The 21452-nt window shown below is 39.6% G+C and overlaps 1 protein-coding gene across 3 annotated transcripts in view; it reads right to left on the bottom strand.

Moving 5' to 3' along the window:
* Positions 1 to 1361: 1361 nt before the first annotated feature.
* LOC124255293 (protein mono-ADP-ribosyltransferase PARP3-like) overlaps positions 1362 to 21452 on the bottom strand; it is a 67234-nt gene continuing 47143 nt past the window's right edge. For all 3 annotated transcript variants that reach the window (XM_046689187.1, XM_046689170.1, XM_046689179.1), the window contains exons 5-7: positions 10568 to 10879; positions 7000 to 7056; positions 1362 to 2799 (exon numbers count right to left, since the gene is read on the bottom strand). In XM_046689187.1, coding sequence (XP_046545143.1) covers positions 2725 to 2799; positions 7000 to 7056; positions 10568 to 10879 — 444 coding nt within the window. In that variant the 3' untranslated portion in view covers positions 1362 to 2724. The remainder of the gene's footprint in view (positions 2800 to 6999; positions 7057 to 10567; positions 10880 to 21452) is intronic.

Here is a 21452-nt window from a genome sequence, read left to right as displayed (position 1 = left end):
CAGGTGACTTTTTGGCAAGTTTTTTAAGAATGAATTTTGTGTTTCGCATAAGTCTAACCACGAATCTTTCACATGTAATAGTTAAAAGAGTACAAAAAAACAAAGTTTATTTGTTCTTTAAGTTTATCCTCAGTTCTATCCGGCGACTCAAAATGTACTTTCTTCTCCGCAGGTTGTGTGTATGCAGTGGCTTTCACAGACCTGTGAGTGGTCCGACAGATTGGTCCGCTCAATACAGACTCATACCTTTCTTTAACATCAATTGCTCCTTGTAGTGTGCAAACACTCTGGTCAAGGAACCGGAGATGGAGATCTTTGTCAACTGCTCTTTTTCAGAGCATCTAGCGCCAATCTCTCCTGGAGGCCATCATCCAGGTCAGGATAGGCTTCCTGGACAAGTCGCCAAACATCATCTCTCAAGTCTGCTATTGACTCCCCAGGGTTATGATTTCGGTTTAGTAATTCTTCCTGCTTAACCTCAGGAAAACTTCTACCATATCGTCTCTGAAGGGTATCTGCAAGCCATTGGTAGTCATTGCGACTACGCTCAGGTAACCTGGCATAAAACACCTGTGCTGCTCCTTCCAGAGCGCATCCTAGCATATCAGCACACTGCTGGTCAGTCCAATGTGATTGCCTAGCCACATTCCTAAATTGAGCCTCAAAGGCAGCATAATCCCCCCTTACCACTGAAATTTGGCAAGTGCAAAGAGATCCGCGCCACAGGAGTAGCTCTAGAATCAGTTTGTCTGACATCCATGGCATTAACCCGCTCCGCTAAGCTCAAAACTGTGTTTGAGAGCGGTGCCATGATGTTAATAATGTTCATCTCATTGTGACTGGCCATTTGCTGAGAAGGATGGTCATTCCTTCCAAGAGGTCTGTATGACACATTGTCATACAAAGATGGTGAGCAGTACTTTTGCCTGTTCGAGTCAAGCGACTGCGAATCACACTGAAAATGTTGCTGCCTGCCATGACCCTGCAAGTCGCCTTCACTGAAAGACCTACTCGGATCAACAGCCCTGGCGCGCTATCTTCTCTGGTGGCACCATCTTCCAATGGTCTGCGACATTCTCTCGCGACCTAGATACTGTTTTGATTATCCACAATACATTTGGTACGTGACCTTAAGTTAGTTGCAGGGCCTTCCATTGCATTGAGTTTATCAGAAAAACTATTTTGATAATCATCCATAATTACACTAATAAGCTGAGTTAAATTTCCACATCATATGTATTTATACAAAAAGAGAGGGGGGTGGGGAACGTGGTAGTCAGGATATATTTTATGTCCCATCCCAACCGTCAGTTTTGAAGATATATGTAAAAACGGATTAAAAGAAAATTCTAACAAATAAATAAAGTCAGTGAATCTTTACTCGCTGTTGTTGTTATTTATTTTACAGATGACAATAGCAATTCAAGGATAGGCAACTGCAAGAGTGAATAAAACTTTGCTAGTTTACCAACTTGTCCGTTATGACAGTTCAGAGTACTGTAGATCTATTATTCCTGTAACTTCCAAATTTTCAATTTCACAAGAATAACTTCTGTGCGCAAAGGCAGAGCCAAGAATGCAGCACTGTAGTTATTAGTAATTCAAATATAAAACTCTAATAATGCAAAATTTCCTAGAAAATATCTCGGCCCAAAAACACTACAACTTACGTTGAGTCTGTTGTCTCTCTAACTGCTTTAGAACGAGAGTACACTATATGACGTCATCGTACTTCCGGTAATGCATGTAGCAGAAGACGCCGAACGTTAGAGCGAGAAGAATGCGATCTAAGATCCAAATAAGACGTGACATTAAATTTAATGGATATAGTTTACCAGTTACCACCTCCAGGAACACGCCTGCGTAAGTACTATTTAAATATCCATTTATATTTTAGCAGATTTAATGTATAAACAATCTCTGAATCAACAACACGTTTTGATGACGTAATCGCCTGGAGATCGGCGGACAATTTGAGCATATCTCTGGAGCGAATCATAACCATTAAATCTTACGACAAAATACATTAATATGAACTTGTAACTACAATATACATTGTTTTTACACACAATACATGTATGTAATAAGATGTAATCATGTTTTGAGAAGTTAACAAACATGAACATGATCTCGGAAGCGTGATAAACATACAAAGTCCTCGATCATTTACGACCTGACTATTACAATAGCCCCGTTTTTTAAAGAAGACTGGTCCCAAGTTAACATATTTACATTAATACAGCTAAATAATCCTATTGTTTTCTCTCTCTTGCAGTTTGCCCTTACAGTTAAAAAGTGAGCATAAAAAAACGAACCTGGTTTTGTTGCATAACAATACAATTCAAACAATACAATTATGCATTTCAGATAAATACATGTTACAAATATCATGTACATACATTAATAATTCCTTACCAGGAAATCACAAGAGAAAATATAAGAAGACGAAAAGAAATGTGATAAGAACATCAGAGAAAATGAAATAAAATTGAAATTCTCCACGCTGAGACACAGTATGCACCCCTTGTCTCATTTATCCTATGTGTGTTGGCTGCCACTGCCCTGAGACATGCTTCAAATATAAGCATCAGCTGCGCGACGCTGGTCCAACTGTTGCTGAAAACGCCTCCCCTCAGCTGACTGCAGCACCGCCATCGCCTCCCAGCCTTTGGTGATGAATTCATCCAGCTGGAGCCTGTTAGTTGGGATGTCTTGGCAGGATGGTCACTGCGCCCCAGGCCGAGTAGCAGGGGCCTGTTGCAGGATAGTGATGCGCTCTCGAACAGCTGCAATTTCCATCTGCAGATCAGAGATACAATTACTAATACAGGATTTTAAACCGTAAGCATTATGTCTACAAGAGACATATTTAAAGAATACAGATAACCTTAATTTAAGACAGTACAGTGATTATCACTCCTTTTCTCCTCTGGGAGATAAAGCTACTAGGGGTGCTTCCATTTTAGTGCGGCAGGGTATTATTCATAGCCCTGTCTCACTTAATATGAATCTTCAGACTGTAGCTGTCCGTCTGACCCTGCACATTGCATTGACCCTGTGCAGCTTGTATATCCCTTCTTCTTCTGAAATTCGACATTCAGATCTTCAAAATCTCATGTCTCATCATGGGTGACCTGAACGGACACAGCCGCTTTGGAGAAGTGCCAACACAAATAATAAAGGTGAAATCATCGAGGAATTCATTTCAGATTATAATTTATTTATGTATTTTCAATGTTGATTCAGCCACTTATCTTCATCCAGCTACGGGAACATATTCTTCCCTGGATCCATCACTCACCGATTCAACCTTATATAATGAACTTGAATGGATGGTCCATGATGACTTATGTGGGAGTGATCACTTTCCCACCATTCTAAAAACAATCAAACCTGGTGATGATCCACCATTATCAAGAAGGAACTTCGCCAGGGCTGACTGATCATTATATGAGACTCTGTGTGTTTAACACTTGAATCATGATCTTTTTAGGAATAGTGAAGATCCTATACAGTTCTTTTCAGATATACTAAATTACATTGCTGACAAAACAATTCTTAAGTCCTCTGCAGTTCCACATATTTGTAAACCATGGTTTAATCATGAATGTAAACAGGCCAGAAAATGTAGGAAGAAAGCCGAAAAATATTTTTGCTGACATGAAAAATCGTAGTACATTGATCATTTGGTACGTTTAGTATTCCTTTGTTAAAAATGCTATGGTCAATAAACAACATGCAGTATCGATATTCTTTGATCTCGAGAAAGCATACGATACCATCTGGAAGCATGGCATTTTGAAGGATTTACATGACTTCGGTTTGAGGGGTCGTTTACCTTTTTTCTCACAGTTTTTAACAGACAGCCAATTTCAAGTCCGAGTGGGTTCAACCCTGTCTGATCATTACAACCAGGATCAGGTTGTCCCACAAGGCAGTATTTTGTCTGTCAACTTATTTAGTATCAAGATCAACAGTTGATCCAACGTTTTAAATGATACAATCGATGGATCACTTTTAGTAAGCTTAGAAGCATCAAGCCTATTCATGTACTACTACATTAGATTTTGATTTCAGCATTTGTTGAAATTTTGTTGACTGGAGACAACTCTGTGACTGAAAAACAACAGATTCATTCATGCATTTCAAAATAGAATCATTTAGAATTCTGAACGTTTTGTAAAATATAAGTGTGGAGTGGATGATTTGTTGGTAAGCAATTAAGTTCAATTGAATGTGAAATATTAAATGAAGACTTTATAAACATAACAACATACTGTCAATAATATGTATTTTCATACTAAGAGATTTTGAAACTGAATGAATCAAATGAATGAATGAATGAATGAATACTCTTTATTTCCCCCAGTGATTTGGAGAGTACATTAGATTATATTAGTTGTCAGTCGCACTGACGACAGAGACAATACATATGACAATTCAGTTCAACAGGGTTTTCACAACAAAAGAGAAATATAAAGAGCTGTATTTACATGGTGTGTGACATAATTTCACAGATATAATATACACCTTAAGTTCCATGAGCTGACATTTTTAGCCACGATGCTCATGAATGTTGCCCAGCTGTCAAGTGTCATATCATGGACCACATCCGTAATGGCACCGAGGTATGTCAGGACCTTAGCTTCATCACTAGCAGTGTCCTCGAGTCTGACATAGGTGTCAAGGTTGAGGTTATCAAACAACGTCTCACTTAGCACATTTCTTTGTTCAATGAGGCTTTCACAGTAAAGCAATTGATGCTTAACAATGTCTTCACTTTCGCAGTCACAGAGCAGACATTGTCCCGATGTTACAGGTAATATGCCGAGCATAACCAGGGCATAAACAGGAGGAGATGCGATACCATACCATACACACAGATTCCAGAGACGATGTGGAGCAAGCTGGGTGTGAATATCACTAAACCTATGCATATCAGGACGTTGTTGCAAAGTGTTTCTCCATTTAATATTTTCAAATCTACACACGGTTCGTTTGACTGTGCTTTCCCATATACTTTTACATGGGAATTCTCCGGTTTTGATAAATTTGTCTAGTACGCCTGATAACCCATACTTCTTGGCTACATTTAGTAGATCATGTGTTATGGATCTGGTACTATGTGTGGTAGTGGTGGCATACTGGCACAGTCTCAGATAGAAGATCGGCTTCACAATGGCTGTGCCGGCTGCTCTACAGAGTCGTCCTAGGAAGAGAAGCTTCATCTTGTCTATTCTGCCCAGCATTGTCCTTAATCCAAGGACCTGGATTGTAGCACCTGTAGACGACCTCTTGTGGAGATTCTGGACTCGCCACAAGCAAAGTACCAAGCAAAGTTTCCATTTCGTTGATTTCACAATTGCTGATATTTGGCCAGAGTTCACATGCATAGAAAGCAGATGGGAAGATTACTCTTTGCCAGATATTCGAAGAAGATATTGGGCTAAATCCTCCAGCTCTGAGGCCAACTTCTCTTAGGGAGTTGATTGTCTGTCTTGCTTTAGTACAAGCTCGAGTAGTTCGTCCACTTGCTTTCTCTGTGTGTATCAGAGAGCCAGCATAAATCGTGCTAGTATGGATCGGCAATGTCACGGCTCCAATTTGGAAGACAGATCTATTACATTGTCTTCTGTCGTTGATGAAAGACAAGACACAGCTCTTACTGGCGTTATATGTCAGTCTCCAGCGGAGGGCATACTGGTGGATAGCAGCAAGGGACATGTTCAGTCCATGTGCAGTAGTACTGGCAACAGTAGTATCATCAGCCAATAATACTGAGGGGATGTGCTCCTTACCAACGATTAGCCCGTATTGTAAATCATCAAGTTGGGATATCAGGTCATTGATATGAGACTCTGTGTGTTTAACACTTGAATCATGATCTTTTTAGGAATAGTGAAGATCCTATACAGTTCTTTTCAGATATACTAAATTACATTGCTGACAAAACAATTCTTAAGTCCTCTGCAGTTCCACATATTTGTAAACCATGGTTTAATCATGAATGTAAACAGGCCAGAAAATGTAGGAAGAAAGCCGAAAAATATTTTTGCTGACATGAAAAATCGTAGTACATTGATCATTTGGTACGTTTAGTATTCCTTTGTTAAAAATGCTATGGTCAATAAACAACATGCAGTATCGATATTCTTTGATCTCGAGAAAGCATACGATACCATCTGGAAGCATGGCATTTTGAAGGATTTACATGACTTCGGTTTGAGGGGTCGTTTACCTTTTTTCTCACAGTTTTTAACAGACAGCCAATTTCAAGTCCGAGTGGGTTCAACCCTGTCTGATCATTACAACCAGGATCAGGTTGTCCCACAAAGCAGTATTTTGTCTGTCAACTTATTTAGTATCAAGATCAACAGTTGATCCAACGTTTTAAATGATACAATCGATGGATCACTTTTAGTAAGCTTAGAAGCATCAAGCCTATTCATGTACTACTACATTAGATTTTGATTTCAGCATTTGTTGAAATTTTGTTGACTGGAGACAACTCTGTGACTGAAAAACAACAGATTCATTCATGCATTTCAAAATAGAATCATTTAGAATTCTGAACGTTTTGTAAAATATAAGTGTGGAGTGGATGATTTGTTGGTAAGCAATTAAGTTCAATTGAATGTGAAATATTAAATGAAGACTTTATAAACATAATAACATACTGTCAATAATATGTATTTTCATACTAAGAGATTTTGAAACTGAATGAATCAAATGAATTGTTTGAGGTCTCAACTTTGAATTGGAGGAAGGGGGAAACATCTGTTTTTACGAGTAAACACTTTCTAGTTAACATGTGTGAAGTTTGAACCTAGCATGTAATCTTTAAGAGATAGGCTCCGGACAAAGTTTTGGGATGGAAGGAAGGACAGAATGAACACAATGAACCCCTATTACATCGTAAGCGGGAGTATAAAAACGGAATCCAAATCAGAAATTACATCTAAATAAGGCACAAAGAAAATATTTCCAAAGATGACTTACAGCTGTAATATCCATGACTTTCTGTAGACTTTGAAGCAGCTCGATATCTCCAAGCACCTTAAACCCACATCATAACATACATTAACAGTACCAAACCCTGTCTTCTTTCAGGAGCTGTGGAGGTCAAGGTCATTTGCTGAAGTCAGTTCCTGGAGTTACTCAAAATTTCTCATTAATGAATGTTGTTTTATGTACAATTCCGAATTAAAGATGAAAATGATATGAATTCAGATCATTTCATTCAGATTGTGATAAATTAGCATCATTAATGAAATATGTACACCAAAAACACCATCATAGTTTTACAATGAAATGAAAGTACAATACTCTGAAGAGTCCGGTATCAGATATTTCCACTATCTATATGTAGCCGTGTATTTGTGCAATGGTGATGAAATGAATTTTGTTCAAATGATGGATAAAGCTCTTGCTGAGGGTCAAGCCTGAGAAAGGGAAAAGATGTTTCCATCTGAGCAACAGCAAGTGGAGTCATAAAATTTAAATCAAGTAAATAATTTTAACAAATTTTAACAATAAATATTAAATAGTTTAAAATATCACAGTAAATAATATGTTATCAATTTAAATACCAGAATAAAGTTTTTGCAATTTTGAACAAAAATGAAAGCACATGGTTTCAGCCATGTTTATAATTTACATTAATTGTGAAACTAATATATTTAACTAAATTTATATAATTATCAATTAAATATTACTTTTAATATTATACTATTATTATTATTTCAATAACATTTTGCACCTTTTTATAGGGATTTATAAAGTAATGAGGCAGATGGAAACAGATTAGAAAAATGAGAAAGGGAAAAGATGTTTCCAGCTCAGCAACTGCATGTGGAGTGAGATGGAAAACAGGTGGCCAAAGGAAGTAAGGTCAGAGGACACAATAGCCAAGAAAGTCTTTGATGTGACCTAAAAATAGAAATGGGAAAATCCCAAAGAATGGGCTATCTGGCTAAGAATAGCGAGGAAGTGAAGGGAAATCCTTGTTGACAAGGCTCCAGGAAACAGAAGGTGATGTGAGGTGAAATTGGGTTTTACGTCACGCTTGAGAATATTTCGCTCATATGACGACGTACATGCGTGTGTATGTGTATGTGTATGTGTATGTGCATGTGCGGCAGCTTGTACTAGCCCAGGGGGGAACAGAAGGAAAAGGTGAAGATGTATAGAGGCGGCATTCAACGGCAAGACTCTGACAACATGGAACAAATGAACATTTAACATATAATGATATTTATGAAACATGATGAAATGAATTGTAATGAGATTTAGTTTTCAGGCAATGTTAATAAAAACAGTGCTATATATAAATGACATGCACTTTTATACAAAAAGTCTATTCCCTTACACCTTCTCACTCACACCATCTCGAAATGAAAAAGAGGTTTATTCATCAATTTATAAGGGTCATTCTCAAAATTTGCCCAACTTTTGGTTAGTAACACATTGCTCTGAAAATATTGTTTCAATTTTTTTTTCAAAAATCATATTATGAAAGAAAAATGTATTTTGTTCCTCATAATGATGTAAAATGGTGTACCTGTTTGTTATTTTTGGGACAAAATTGGGTTTTTGTCATCATTTTGAAAGAAAAACCACTGTCAGTGGACAGCGACATTACTTTGCAGTACCATAAAGTTTAAATTCCAGGGTATTTATACATATTTTTTAAAGATTTATAATGAAACACCAATATTAAAAACACATTCCTGCATGAAATATTGAAAACAAAATGAAAATCACATATTTACAATGAAAACAATGACTGTCCAAAATGTCACTGTCAGCGGTGTAACGAATATAAACATGTGACATTAATAATTATCTCGTTTGAGTAAAAAATATGAAACACTAAATGGTCCCTTTGCTGATGACTTTCTTCTCGTGGCAGAAGTTTTGTGGAGGCCAAATTTTATTTTGATGTGGAAGTTTGATGCAGTTGGTGAGTCTACTTCATATCATAACTTTTTATCGAGTCAGTGGTGTAACCTTGATTTCTTATTAATGTGTTCTTTTTCATAACAATGTTTATTTAAAGTACATCAAAGTTGCTAAAACATCAACATTTATGCCAGGTGGTCTGTGGTTAGGGAGCATTAATTGTTATAAAGTTCATAAAAGTGGGAATAGGTCAGTGGTGTAACTGTCAGTGGTATAACATGGGAAAATGTTACGCCACTGACAATTTTTGTTACACCACTGACAAAATGTTCATTTAAGTCACTTGTTCACAAAACTCAACTGCTTTGCATTGTATTTATCCAGTATATTTTATGACCATTAACTCATGTAAAGTCTGTGAAGGTAATTTGTTCTGGTATATTAGTATATAAAGTTCAGAAAAATCAGTGGTGTAACAAAAAATGTCATTGGTGTAACAGTATTACTACAATATGTTCATTTTATATTATTTTAATAATAATATTTTTGAAAAGCCTTTTAAAATCTGAGTGTTCAAAAGTTGCTATTGAGCTGTTCAATTCTATTAATGATCAATTAAAGGCAATTAATTTGAATTTATCGTTGAAGTTAATTCAATAAAAATCAGTGGTGTAACAAAAAATGTCATTGGTGTAACAATATTACTACAATTTGTTAATTTTATTGCTTTTGTATATTATTTTTTAAAAACCTTTTAAAATCTGAGTGTTCAGAATTTGCTGTTGAGCTGTTTAAATCTGTTAATTATCAATTAAAGGCAATTAATTTGGATTTATATTTAGAGTGAGGTAAAGAAAAATCAGTGGTGTAACACAACATGTCATTGGTGTCACAGTATTCTTTGAATTTGTACATTTTAATCTTAACTGTTGATATCATTTGTTTTCCAACACCACATGTTGGAAAGCCGTTCTCCAATGATGATTATTAAGTAATCCAAAGCATCATATGGCTGTTGATTTGGTTTACTGTTCCAGTAAGTTGCAGAAAGTTCAGTGGTGTAACAGGCAGGATATAAAAAAATATCAGTGGTGTAACATGCATATTTGCTAACATTTAATTATTTCAAAAGAATAATTTAACAGTTAGACTGATATTTTATGATAACTGAAAACAGCTTTAATAGCACTGTGTACATAAAACATGATCAGTCTTAAGTATACAAGTTATTTCAGAAAAAAATATCATATGTTACCATTACATTCTTCTCACACCAAGCCCTTTTTGCCAAATTTACAATTAAATATGTGAGAATAATGAAACGATTTAATTTATATTTGAAAATAGAAAAAGTTTGTAAATAATGACAAATGTGAAAAATTTCTTATCTGACATCAAAGTTTGAAAAAAGAATACTTTTATGCTTGTTACACCACTGACAGTTTTTTTCAGTGGATACTTTAAAAAAGTTTATTTTAAAAATATTTTATTACTTTCCTGTGTGCAAATTATCATGACCGCATTCTTTAATGTGTTGACCATTCAAAACAATAATGAGATAATTCAGTATGATGCTTTGTATTTTCATATTTTTCATAGCATGAATTTGGCCTTTTTTTGAGAATGACCCATAAACATTAAGGAAGAACCAGAAGTCACAACTTACAGCCAACATGTCCATCTTCTTCTGAAGAGTCTCTGAGTCAGCAATAGATGGCAGATGAATCTGGCGAGCATAGGCGTGTGGAATCACTGTGTAGAACCTCGACGACAGTTCCCTGAGTTTGTCTGCTGCTTGGTTGCCCTCCAACTCTTCTTCAATCTCATTCAACACCTCAAAGCCTTTAGCTCTCTGTGCCTTGCTCAGTTTACCCAGCGGCATATTCACTCCAGTGTCGAGACTGAGATTCTCCAGTTTCTGTGTAGACTCAACTAGACTGGCTTCCTCTACCCTTCTTCCACTGGTGACTACCACAGGCTGAAACACAGATTCATAGGTAAGAAGTATGTAATTTTCCCTGAAGTACCAAGAACAAACTATGTAAAGACTTGGAATATATGTGACACCTGATACGAGTAAAACTATCTTCCAAAATTTGAACATTTTAACTATACATTTTACATTTATAATACTTATCCTATCTCACGACTTGTACTCTCTCAAGTTTGACAGGTGAGTGGAAACGAACTGCAAACAAAGCCTTTCCTGCCTCCTTGTACCATTTGCCTAAACACTTCCCCATTGCTCCCTTCTGGACAGCTTCTTGAGCCCCTGTGAAGAATGCAGCTTGTCCCTTGACTGACTGACTGACTGACTGAGTTTGGTTTTATGCCGCTTTTAGCAATATTCCAGCAACATCACGGCGGGGGACACCAGAAATGGGCTGTCCCTTGACTGATTTAGTGGCCCCCAGATTGATTGTGTTGGTGTTTTCCTCATATTGGCAGTGCCCTGCCCCTTTTAATCAGCGCCCTTCCCTTTTCATTTAGCGCCCTGCCCTTTCGTATCACCCCATTATCTGCCCTTTGAAAAATCCAATATTTTACAATAAGTCAGGAGTTAGCTCCTTTCCCAGATGTTTTTTGTTGTGTAATAAAACTACCTATTTAAGTCATGGTGATTTCGGCTTTGTTCATTTTCATTCTGATACACAGTGCCAACCACAAGTAAGAGCAAAGAGGAAAAGAGTAGATGCTGTGAAGGCTGAAGCAAGGAAGTGTCGTCGACTTTTGGATTTCTTCACGCCGAACAGGTCATTTTGAACCTAAAGTGTCAAAATTAGAAAACATTTCCATTGTCATTTGTCAACCCAACAAGCTGATTCAAATCGCAATGAAAATAAGACGAACTAGATTGTTCAAATGAAACAAATCCCTCAAACGTTGATTCATGGCCTCAGTTTCTCGTGATCGAAGCTACAGATTTTCTACCGATTAAATTAAACCTGTTTGCCATTTCCAAGGCTATTTCGGGAATTTGTGGAGAGGTAAAAAATGTTACCCGTCTCTGTAGTGGGTTGCTTCTTGTGGAGTGTGCACGTAGGCCATAATCACTAAAACGAACATCTATCTGGTGACCTTTTTGTCGATCTTCCCTTCCAAAATCAATAAAAGCAGGTTATTTTAACATTGGAGTGGATGTGTATGGTCCCAATCTGTTCCGATGTTACAAATGTCAACATTTCGGTCATGAATCGCAGTCAGTTCAGAAGTCTGTGGTGTGTCACCATTGTGGTGACAACCATGAGAATACCACCGACTGTCAGAAAGATTACAAATGTGCCAACTGTAACGGTCCACATTCTGCATCATCCAAGTCCTGTCTGGCTATCAAAGGGAGTCACAAATCATGAAAATTAAAACTGAAAAAAACATCTCTTACTTCGATGTAAAAAAACTATGGAGTCATCAATCTTTAGATCAGTCAACTGTCACATACTCTGCTGCTGTCACTCATTCTGCAGAAATGTCCTCTACTGCATGTCAGACTGACTGGACTTGGGTCAAGTCAGCTCAACCTATTCAACTTCAGCCCCGACACAGACTACCACAGTCACTCGATCTCCGTCTAGTTCCCAGACAGATGAAACTGATCCCGAGACACCATCAGAAAAGTCTGTATCAAAACCAGTGAAAAAGAAGAAAGGAAAACAATTAACAAGAGACAAACTACATACTGTCCCTTCACCTTCAGAGGTTCCAACGGGCGGTGGGGTAGACTAGTGGTTAAAGTGTTGGCTCGTCACGCCGAAGACCCGGGTTCGAATCCCCACATGGGTACAATGTGTGAAGCCCATTTCTGGTGTGCCCCGCCGTGATGTTGCTGAAATATTGCTAAAAGCGGCGTAAAACCAAACTCAGTCAGTCAGAGGTTCCAACACAGAATACATTCGGGCCTCTTGATATGGAGATTACTCTGTCCTCACAGGACAGGAGGAGGAATAGTTCCTCCCCACATTCCCGTGAACGATCGCCAATTGAAGCACCATGACTCAATTGTCGACTTTAATGCAGTGGAAATGCAGAGGACGGAAAAATAACTTTAATGAGATACAATTACTAATACAGGATTTTAAACCGTCAGCATGATGTCTACAAGAGACATATTTAGAGAATACAGATAACCTTAATTTAAGACAGTACAGTGATTATCACTCCTTTTCTCCTCTGGGAGATAAAGCTACTGGGGGTGCTTCCATTTTAGTGCAGCAGGGTATTATACATAGCCCTGTCTCACTTAATATGAATCTTTCGACTGTAGCTGTCCATGTGACCCTGCACGTTGCATTGACCCTGTTCAGCTTGTATATCCATCCTTCTTCTGAAATTCGACATTCAGATCTTCAAAATCTCATGTCTCATCATGGGTGACCTGAACGGACACAACCCGCTTTGGGGAAGTGCCAACACAAATAATAAAGGTGAAATCATCGAGGAATTCATTTCAGATTATAATTTATTTATGTATTTTCAATGTTGATTCAGCCACTTATCTTCATCCAGCTACGGGAACATATTCTTCCCTGGATCTATCACTCACCGATTCAAAAATGCTATAGCCAATAAACAACATGCAGTATCGATATTCTTTGAACTCGAGAAAGCATACGATACCATCTGGAAGCATGGCATTTTGAAGGATTTACATGACTTCGGTTTGAGGGGTCGTTTACCTCTTTTTCTCAGTTTTTAACAGACAGGCAATTTCAAGTCCGAGTGGGTAGTATCAAGATCAACAGTTGATCCAATGTTTTAAATGATACAATCGATGGATCACTTTTTGAGGATGATTTTAATATTTCTTGTCGCGGTAAGAATATGCATACCATTGAACAGCAACTACAGTTGTGTTTAAACAAAATAAATAAATGGTGTCAGACGACTAGACCGCTCAGCCACCGCCGAAAACCGCAGTGGCTGAGCGGTCTAGGCATCTGACTTTGTGTGCTGGCGATTAGGTGCCTGACTGAGGGTGTGGGTTCGAATCCCAGATGGGACTCAACGCCAAAAAGTACTAGAATCTGTACTTTACTAAGAAAGAGTAATTCCAAATATAACATATGTTAAACAATGAGCAAGCTGCAATGAATGTCAATACAGATTTCTATTACAATGCATTTGAGTCACAAATATAAAAACATTAACTCACCAGAGGCTTGACATTTACACTGAGAGCAGACATACTGATTGAAGGTTGTTTACAATGACAACAGCTATGTTGATCAGACGATGACAATGGCAGACAGATGTATAAATCCAGTCATGTGTTACGAAAGCCATCGAAAACAAGACAGTAGGTCAAAACAAACACAAGAGATTGCCCCAAGGGAGGCAATTCTGAAGCACTATAAAAAAGTCATGCCGCTACAAAACTACTGCCATAGAACATATATGATGTGAGATGTGAGCCAAAACCCACACTCAAAACTTTCAACATTGTGACCCTTAATGACTATCACTTAATCAATGATAATACAAATTACAAAAAAACACACTCTCATAACAACTGGGTATATCTGTTGAGTTTTTATTTACTTTATTTCCAACAGTCGGACAGCGGGTCACAGATTACCCTATGTCAGTAGATCAGTTTTCCACCGCAACCTTTGACCTAAGATGAAAACACACAGCTAATCAGGTTTCCCTGTCTCACCCTGATGTACAGAAAGCCCCAGTAAAATTAAAACTTTTTCGACCTTAATCTGGCCCGCCCCTGCTTTGAAACCATCACCAGAGTCACCATCGGAGATGAAAAGGGGAAACGGCTCGGTTTAAGCTCAACTGGTTTATTGTTTTAACGATCTCTTTAACTTTAACTTTAATGCTCAGTTCCGAACAACATCGAATCACCCTTGCTCCTTTGCATAAGCTTAGTCAAGGATGTATTCAGCATCTTGGGAGCAGAACACATCGAAATCCACTGGCATTTCACTCTTCCCTGATGAGATTGTTTATTAGAGTAGAGGACAGCAAGCATGAGTGTTGATCATCTCTGCACTGTAGTACAACACTTACTTCTAAGTCTATGATGAAGTCACGCAAGGTGCTGGAATTAGAGAATAACCAACTCGGTATGAGTGATTATGGGAAATATGCCTGAGTTGAAATAATGTTCACGATATTAACGTTAACAATATTTCAATGATGGCACATTTCCCATAATCACTCGTACCGAATTGGTTGTTCTATTTATTACCCATAATGTAATTTTAAAAGAAGAACAACGAAATAAAAACCACCCAGAGACAGGAGTTGTGACCTCAAACAGCTGATTCGTATTCATGTGCATATTAAACTTCTTCCAGTGGTAATAACATAACTACTCTATGGAAAATATTACCTTGTAAAATCACTTTAAAATACAACAACAAAAAATTTATGGAATAATTTATCAAAAATTATGTTTTAAATGCAATATCATTGTACTTAATCACAGCTCAAACGTTATTTGATCAAGTCAGTGCCGCTGAACATTGTTCATTCACGACTGACATGTGTCTTGTGACAGATGACGGTGTAGTGTTGAAACACGCAAAAACCTGTCAATTTTTGGGAAAGTCAACGGTTAAAAGTTGGGAAAGACAACCATCACACGAATACATCTTGATAAAGTTTTCTGTCAAGAAACACCACAAGTTTGAAGATTAAACAACAATTTGTTCTGTGGAAGGCGTGTTACAGTCAAGTCATTGGTCCCAGTAGAGTACAGCAGTTCCAAGAAGGAATACGCCTCTTTGTAGCAGATGGTCGACTGACAGAGGAGTCATTCGAGATGTCGAAGTGGAATACACAACCATAAATTCGACCTGAGAATAGTGTATGTACAGAATGAAGATTTACAGCATGCAACAAAGACTGTGACGGACTCAATTGTCACACTTTCAGGTAACATCTTTTGTCGGTATCTTGCTGCTTTTATTTCCCCGAAATCAGTTTTAACAACAAACAGGTTGTAGGAATTCCAGGGCTCTAAAATTCTTATCACTCTTCCTATTAGGTCAGGGCAGTGGGGTAGCCTAATGGTTAAAGCGTTGGCTCGTCACGCCGAAGACCCAGGTTCGAATCCCCACATGGGTACAATGTGTGAAGCCCATTTCTGGTGTCACGTGCCGTGATGTTGCTGGAATTATTTGCTAAAAGCGGCGTAAAACCAAACTCAGTCAGTCAGTCAGTCCTATTAGGTCACCGTCAACTTTAACTAGGTCATTGACCTTGATCGGGGTTAGCCTAATGGAGGCCATGTGTGTTTACAAACAATGCAAACGATTGTGTGTTTCTTTAAGGTTATTTATTAAAAAAAGACAACTATTTCTAACAAAATTTTATTACAAAATATTAATGTCTAATGAAAAATGTATTCATATTCTTTAACCTTTTCTAAATCTCAAAATGTGTGCATGAGTACAGCACATTCTAGTTATCAATGAAACAGTAAAAGCTTAGCTGACCAATCAACGTTGAGAATCACTGAAATAATCACCTGTGTATTCAAGCCTGTTTTGGTAAAAATACCCTAATATATAACTAGTTGAGCAGATCTGGTGCCCAAAGGAAGTAGAACGAACATGCAGTGGAGTTCACACATCTCTATTCGGTATTTACAAGGTAACAACAAATCTGCAAGCGGATGAGGTCCCTCTATCTGGATTTTCAGGCCGAAGACAGCTGCTGTGCCAGTACCAAAGGACCCTCGACGTCAGTGAGGGCTGAGAGGTCACATAGGTAGTCGGAAGTGAAGACAGTGGCGGAATTCCAGAAGCATCCTTCCATGATCGCAGCCAGAGAGCAGTTGCTGTGGTGAGCCATGGTAGACACTAACGCCCAATTCTCGTGAGGGTTTGACACAGCTCGAGGAGGAAGCTTGCAGGATGGTCGATCTCATCCAGTAGGGTGGCGTTGTTCGTGAGACTTTTGCTTTAGAGGCTGTAAATATTGGGATGAATAGACACTTGCATACTCTGACAGTCATGCAAGGCAGCGATATAGATTTTCAATGCTGTAACTGGGCAGGGCTAGAGATCTTCGGTGTTGTCAGGATGTTGGAATCGTGGCAACTAATTCTTCTCTATGAAGTCCCAGCGGAGACCGAGAAAAACCTTGCCATGTTTCTTCCGCTCAAACTGAACCTGGTTGATGTCAAGCGCATGGAGTTCTGAGGTTCAAGCAGCAGTAGCCAAGGCTACCAGAACAAAAGTTTTGAAAGTGATGAACTCGAAGTCTTTATTGTCAAGTTGTTCATAATCATTGGAAACATTGAGGTTGCAGGATGACGGAGAGGTCCCAGGCTAGAGGTCGAAAACTCTTCGATTGGTCAGCCAGCTTTAAGAGTGCAGTAGAGACTGGAGTTTGGGCACACTTTATATCTTGACTCCCGTAGCCTTCGCTATCACATTAATGACAGTAGCTAAATACGTGGCTAGCATGGATGCCTTCATTTTCTTGGACATGCGCAGATGATGAAGGTACTCTGCAACGGCCTGGCCGATGCAGTATTAGGAGAAGTAATGCCCTTCATTCTGCAGTAGTCTTCAAACGTCTTCCATTTATCATCATAGAGTGATTGTGTGGAAGTGTGATGCGCCATAGTGATTGTTGTAGTGACTCTCCTAGAATATCCTTTAGTGATCCAGGATTTTTGCAGATCCACCAAACGTGCACATTAAGCATCCATAGAGTCATTCAGAGTGTGGGAGGACCAGTATGTCAGCTTGACTGGGTAGAGCTACTGGGGTGGGATTGGCGAATCCTTGTAGTTTACGAACCAACTCCGGACTGGCCAATAAGGTGAGACCAAAACCAATGTTATCTCCTTGGTTGACCGAAGCTTCTGTAGCACTCTGGGAAGGAGAGCTGGTGGTGGAAACACATAACCATTTAGACCCTCACATGAGATTGCAAGAGCGTCTGGCTCCCATGTCATCTCATCTGGGATGGGAGACACAATCTGGGAGTTGGTTGTTGAATCTGGTTACAAACAGATCTATCTCAGAATTGGTGATTGGTAGGCAGGTAGATCTGAAGATCTGTGGAAGTAGTTTCCATTCGGTTAGAACGGGAGAGAACGGCGGTAATGACGTTCCTAACCTCTGGTATGAGTCTGGCTCTTGCTGTGATGCTCAGGGAGTCTTATCAGTTGAAAAAAATAGACAGCCCACTCCAGGAGGTGCAACTAACTGGTTGACCCCATCTGGTTGATGTACCAGAACATGGCTGAGGTGTCTGATTGAATCAGAAGGCTACTGGACTGAAGGTCTTGTGACCAATATCTTATGGCTAATATGGCTGCCTTGAACTCAAGTTCATTTATGTGAAGGGACTGTTTGTTTGTTGACTACAGCCCTGCCACTTGAATATTGAGTAGATGAGCCTCTGAGTGAAGTATCTATGAGCAGGTGATGAGTGGGTTTGGACGGCATCAAATGGACATCTCAGCAAACGTTCAGTTCGTCGAGCCACCAACGTAGAAACGAAGATTGATGAAACGGTGTCTGGGAATCATTGATCCTCAGATATAGCCATAGAAATCTCTGGATCGGTTGAAGTTGACCTTTGTGAGGGCCTGTGCTCGAGTGAGTAATCCAAGTAACTTTTGCCATTGGTGCAGAGAACTCTACTTAGATAGCACCTTAGGTATCATGCATTGAATCTTGTTCCACCTGTCTTGGGGAACGAACATCTTCCTCAGACGAGTGTCGAATACTGCTCTGATGAACTGAAGTTGCTGGGTTGGTAGCAACTGGTTTTTTCTGTTGAGGTTTTCGAGGTTGATTATGCACCCTAGCTGGTTAAGTGAGGTGAGGTGAAATTGGGTTTAACGTCGTGCTTGAGAATATTTCGCTCATATGACGACGTGCATGCGTGTGTATGTGTATGTGCGGCTGCTTGTACTAGCCCAGACTGAAGCTGGTTTTATAGTGCTAGCCCACTGAGATACCATGCCGCAGTGAAGCATGAATACCCCTCTCAGACACATTATACTGACTCCGAGCCGACCAGTCCTTGTTGTACCCATGAATGCCGAGCGCCAGACAGGGACCAACAAGTACCATATTTTAACGTCTTTTGGTATGACGCGGCCGGGGATCGAACCCGCGACCTTCCGCTCTCCGGGCGGACGCTCTAACCACTACACCACGGAGGCGGTCAGCTGGTTAAGTAGTTCGGTGGTGAACTGCAGATGTTGAAGTAGGAATCCCAGATCCTGTTGAGTTTGAATGAAGTCGTCTATGTAGGCCTCGAACAAGATGCCTTGGCAGTGTAGGTGAGGTGAGGTGAAATTGGGTTTAATGTCGTACTTGAGTATATTTCGCTCATATGACGACATGCATGCGTGTGCATGTGTATGTGCGCCTGCTTGTACCAGCCCAGACTTAAGCTGCTTTTATACTGCTAGCCCACTGAGATACCACGCTGCAGTGAAGCATGAATATCCCACTCAGACACATTACACTGACTCCGAGCCGAACAGTCCTTGTTGTACCCATTAAAGCCGAGCGCCAGGCAGGGACCAACAAGTACGATATTTTACTGTCTTTTGGTATGACGTGGTCAGGGATAGAACCCGCGACCTTCCGCTCTCCGGCAGTATAGGATTATAGGAAGCAAGTGATGGGCTTCGTGATGTTAGTAAATAGACACTGGTCCGTAGAAATGCTAAAATGAAGGACTTTCCACTGGTAGTGGATGCCCTCAAAGATAAACGGAAAGATCAGGACATGCAGGTAGGTGTCTTGGTGATCGAGGTTGATCATGAAGTCTCCTGTCTTCAGAATGGTTCATAAGAGGCTGACCGATACCATTCTGAAGTGCGGCTGAAGGTACTGAACGTTAAACATCTTCATGTTGAAGATGAGACGAAGTTTGTACGAATCCTTCTTGGGGACAGGAAAGATTCGGAGAGTAGAAGCTGGGAGTGTCAGGTGATGGGCCGAGACGTTCGATCGCTAGCTTCTCTGTGAAGGTACCAATGGTAGTTCGAAAAGTTGTCATCTGTGCTGCTGGATAGGTTCAACGAACTGGATCGGTGGTCAGTGGAGGGGATCCCAAGATTGGTAGCTTGTCCCCAGGTTGAGTGTAGCTAGTACAAAGGGGTCTGCTAAAAGAGTCCAATTGCGAGCAAACAGGCTAATCTTTCTGCCTACTGGTGTCTTTGCAATCGGGACGACTGGGGATGGTTGGGAAGATGTCTGACAGTCACTGCTTGCCCAAACCGGCGCCACAAGCTGAGTTGGGCTTAAATGCTTGCTTAATGGTGGTGGATCTACCAGGTAACCTTGATCTGCCTCGAAAAGAACTGTTGGTTCGAAAGTATGGTTGCTGGTCTGGATTAGAGGGCGTATACTGAGCTGAACGTCTGTTTGAGACATTCTTGTAATTTTTGGAGTTTGAGTAGCTCCACAGAAACCTGGAACTGAATCTTCTGATTCACCTTAACAGAGGCCTCATGGATAACACTGTTGAAGAGATACAGGGCTGCCCAAGTCTGTCTCTGGATCCCTTTAGTGTTTGTCCCACATAGTGTGATTTAAAACTCCTCTTGTTCTAACAGTTAGGATATACCCTAAGAAGTGCGAGATCTGATTCAGGACCGTCTGAAACTGCTTGTGAACGATTCTCATGGCTCCTCTGATGTAGGCTTGGTTGTTCGTCAATGCATGTTCAACTGCCGAAGCTGCCCCATCAATGGTGGACAAAATGAGGTTAATGGCAGCTAAGGTGCAACGAATAGCCATATCCATGTGAGCCAATTGGTGATCCTCTATGAGAAATGGCGTATTGTTATGCTTCGGACACAACGTTGCAATATCCTCGTCCATGCCCGGAGAAGTAATCAGTTTGGAGAATCCGTGTACATAAGTCGTTCATAAGGAAAATCTCAGCATGGAAATCCATCTTGGACCCTTTTCAAGTACTACGGACTGATGTACACCTCTTTGAAGCAGTGTTACCCAAGCCGGTAGGCAAGCTATTTTCGTATTAGAATTCCCATAAGTTGTTGGATCAAAGGAAATTTTCTTTTCGTCAAAGGTGTTTCTGATAAATGTGTCATTGATTTGTTTTTTCGAGTCATAAGCATAACAAAGTTTGAAGCAGTAATTTTCCCCTTCCTGGCTTTGTACCACACATCAGACTTGCATTGAGACATTGTATTTTTTTCTAAATTGTGGGACTCGTCAAGTGAAAGTTCCAAATCTTGTGACTGATGTTTTATAACTGCAATTGCCTCCAGTACGGGTAAGTTGCCATTTTTTTGGAATGTGACATCACCTCACCCGTCCTCCATCTTTGGAGCCACTATTGGTCTAATTAGGGGTTTGCCTGTAAAGCGAAGCAGAAGTTTATACAAGGGGGTTAATAAGATGGTTTTACTTTCTTAAGTCTCAAATTGAAAACAAATGTTGTGGGCGAAGTGTGTTTAGCTTTAGGACAACATAAACCAATTGGAACCATATTCATGCTTGCAAACTGTTTTATATGTTTGCTATGCATAAATAAATGTCATGCTGAAATCTACCTGTGACCCTTAACTTCTTTTGAGTAGTATATAATTC

This window comes from Haliotis rubra, unplaced genomic scaffold, assembly GCF_003918875.1.
Source record: "Haliotis rubra isolate DU_JTF1 unplaced genomic scaffold, ASM391887v1 Scf1152, whole genome shotgun sequence".
Classification (NCBI taxonomy): domain Eukaryota; kingdom Metazoa; phylum Mollusca; class Gastropoda; order Lepetellida; family Haliotidae; genus Haliotis; species Haliotis rubra.
The sequence above is the reverse complement of the archived record's forward strand: the minus strand, read 5'-3'. Positions and strand labels throughout refer to the sequence as shown.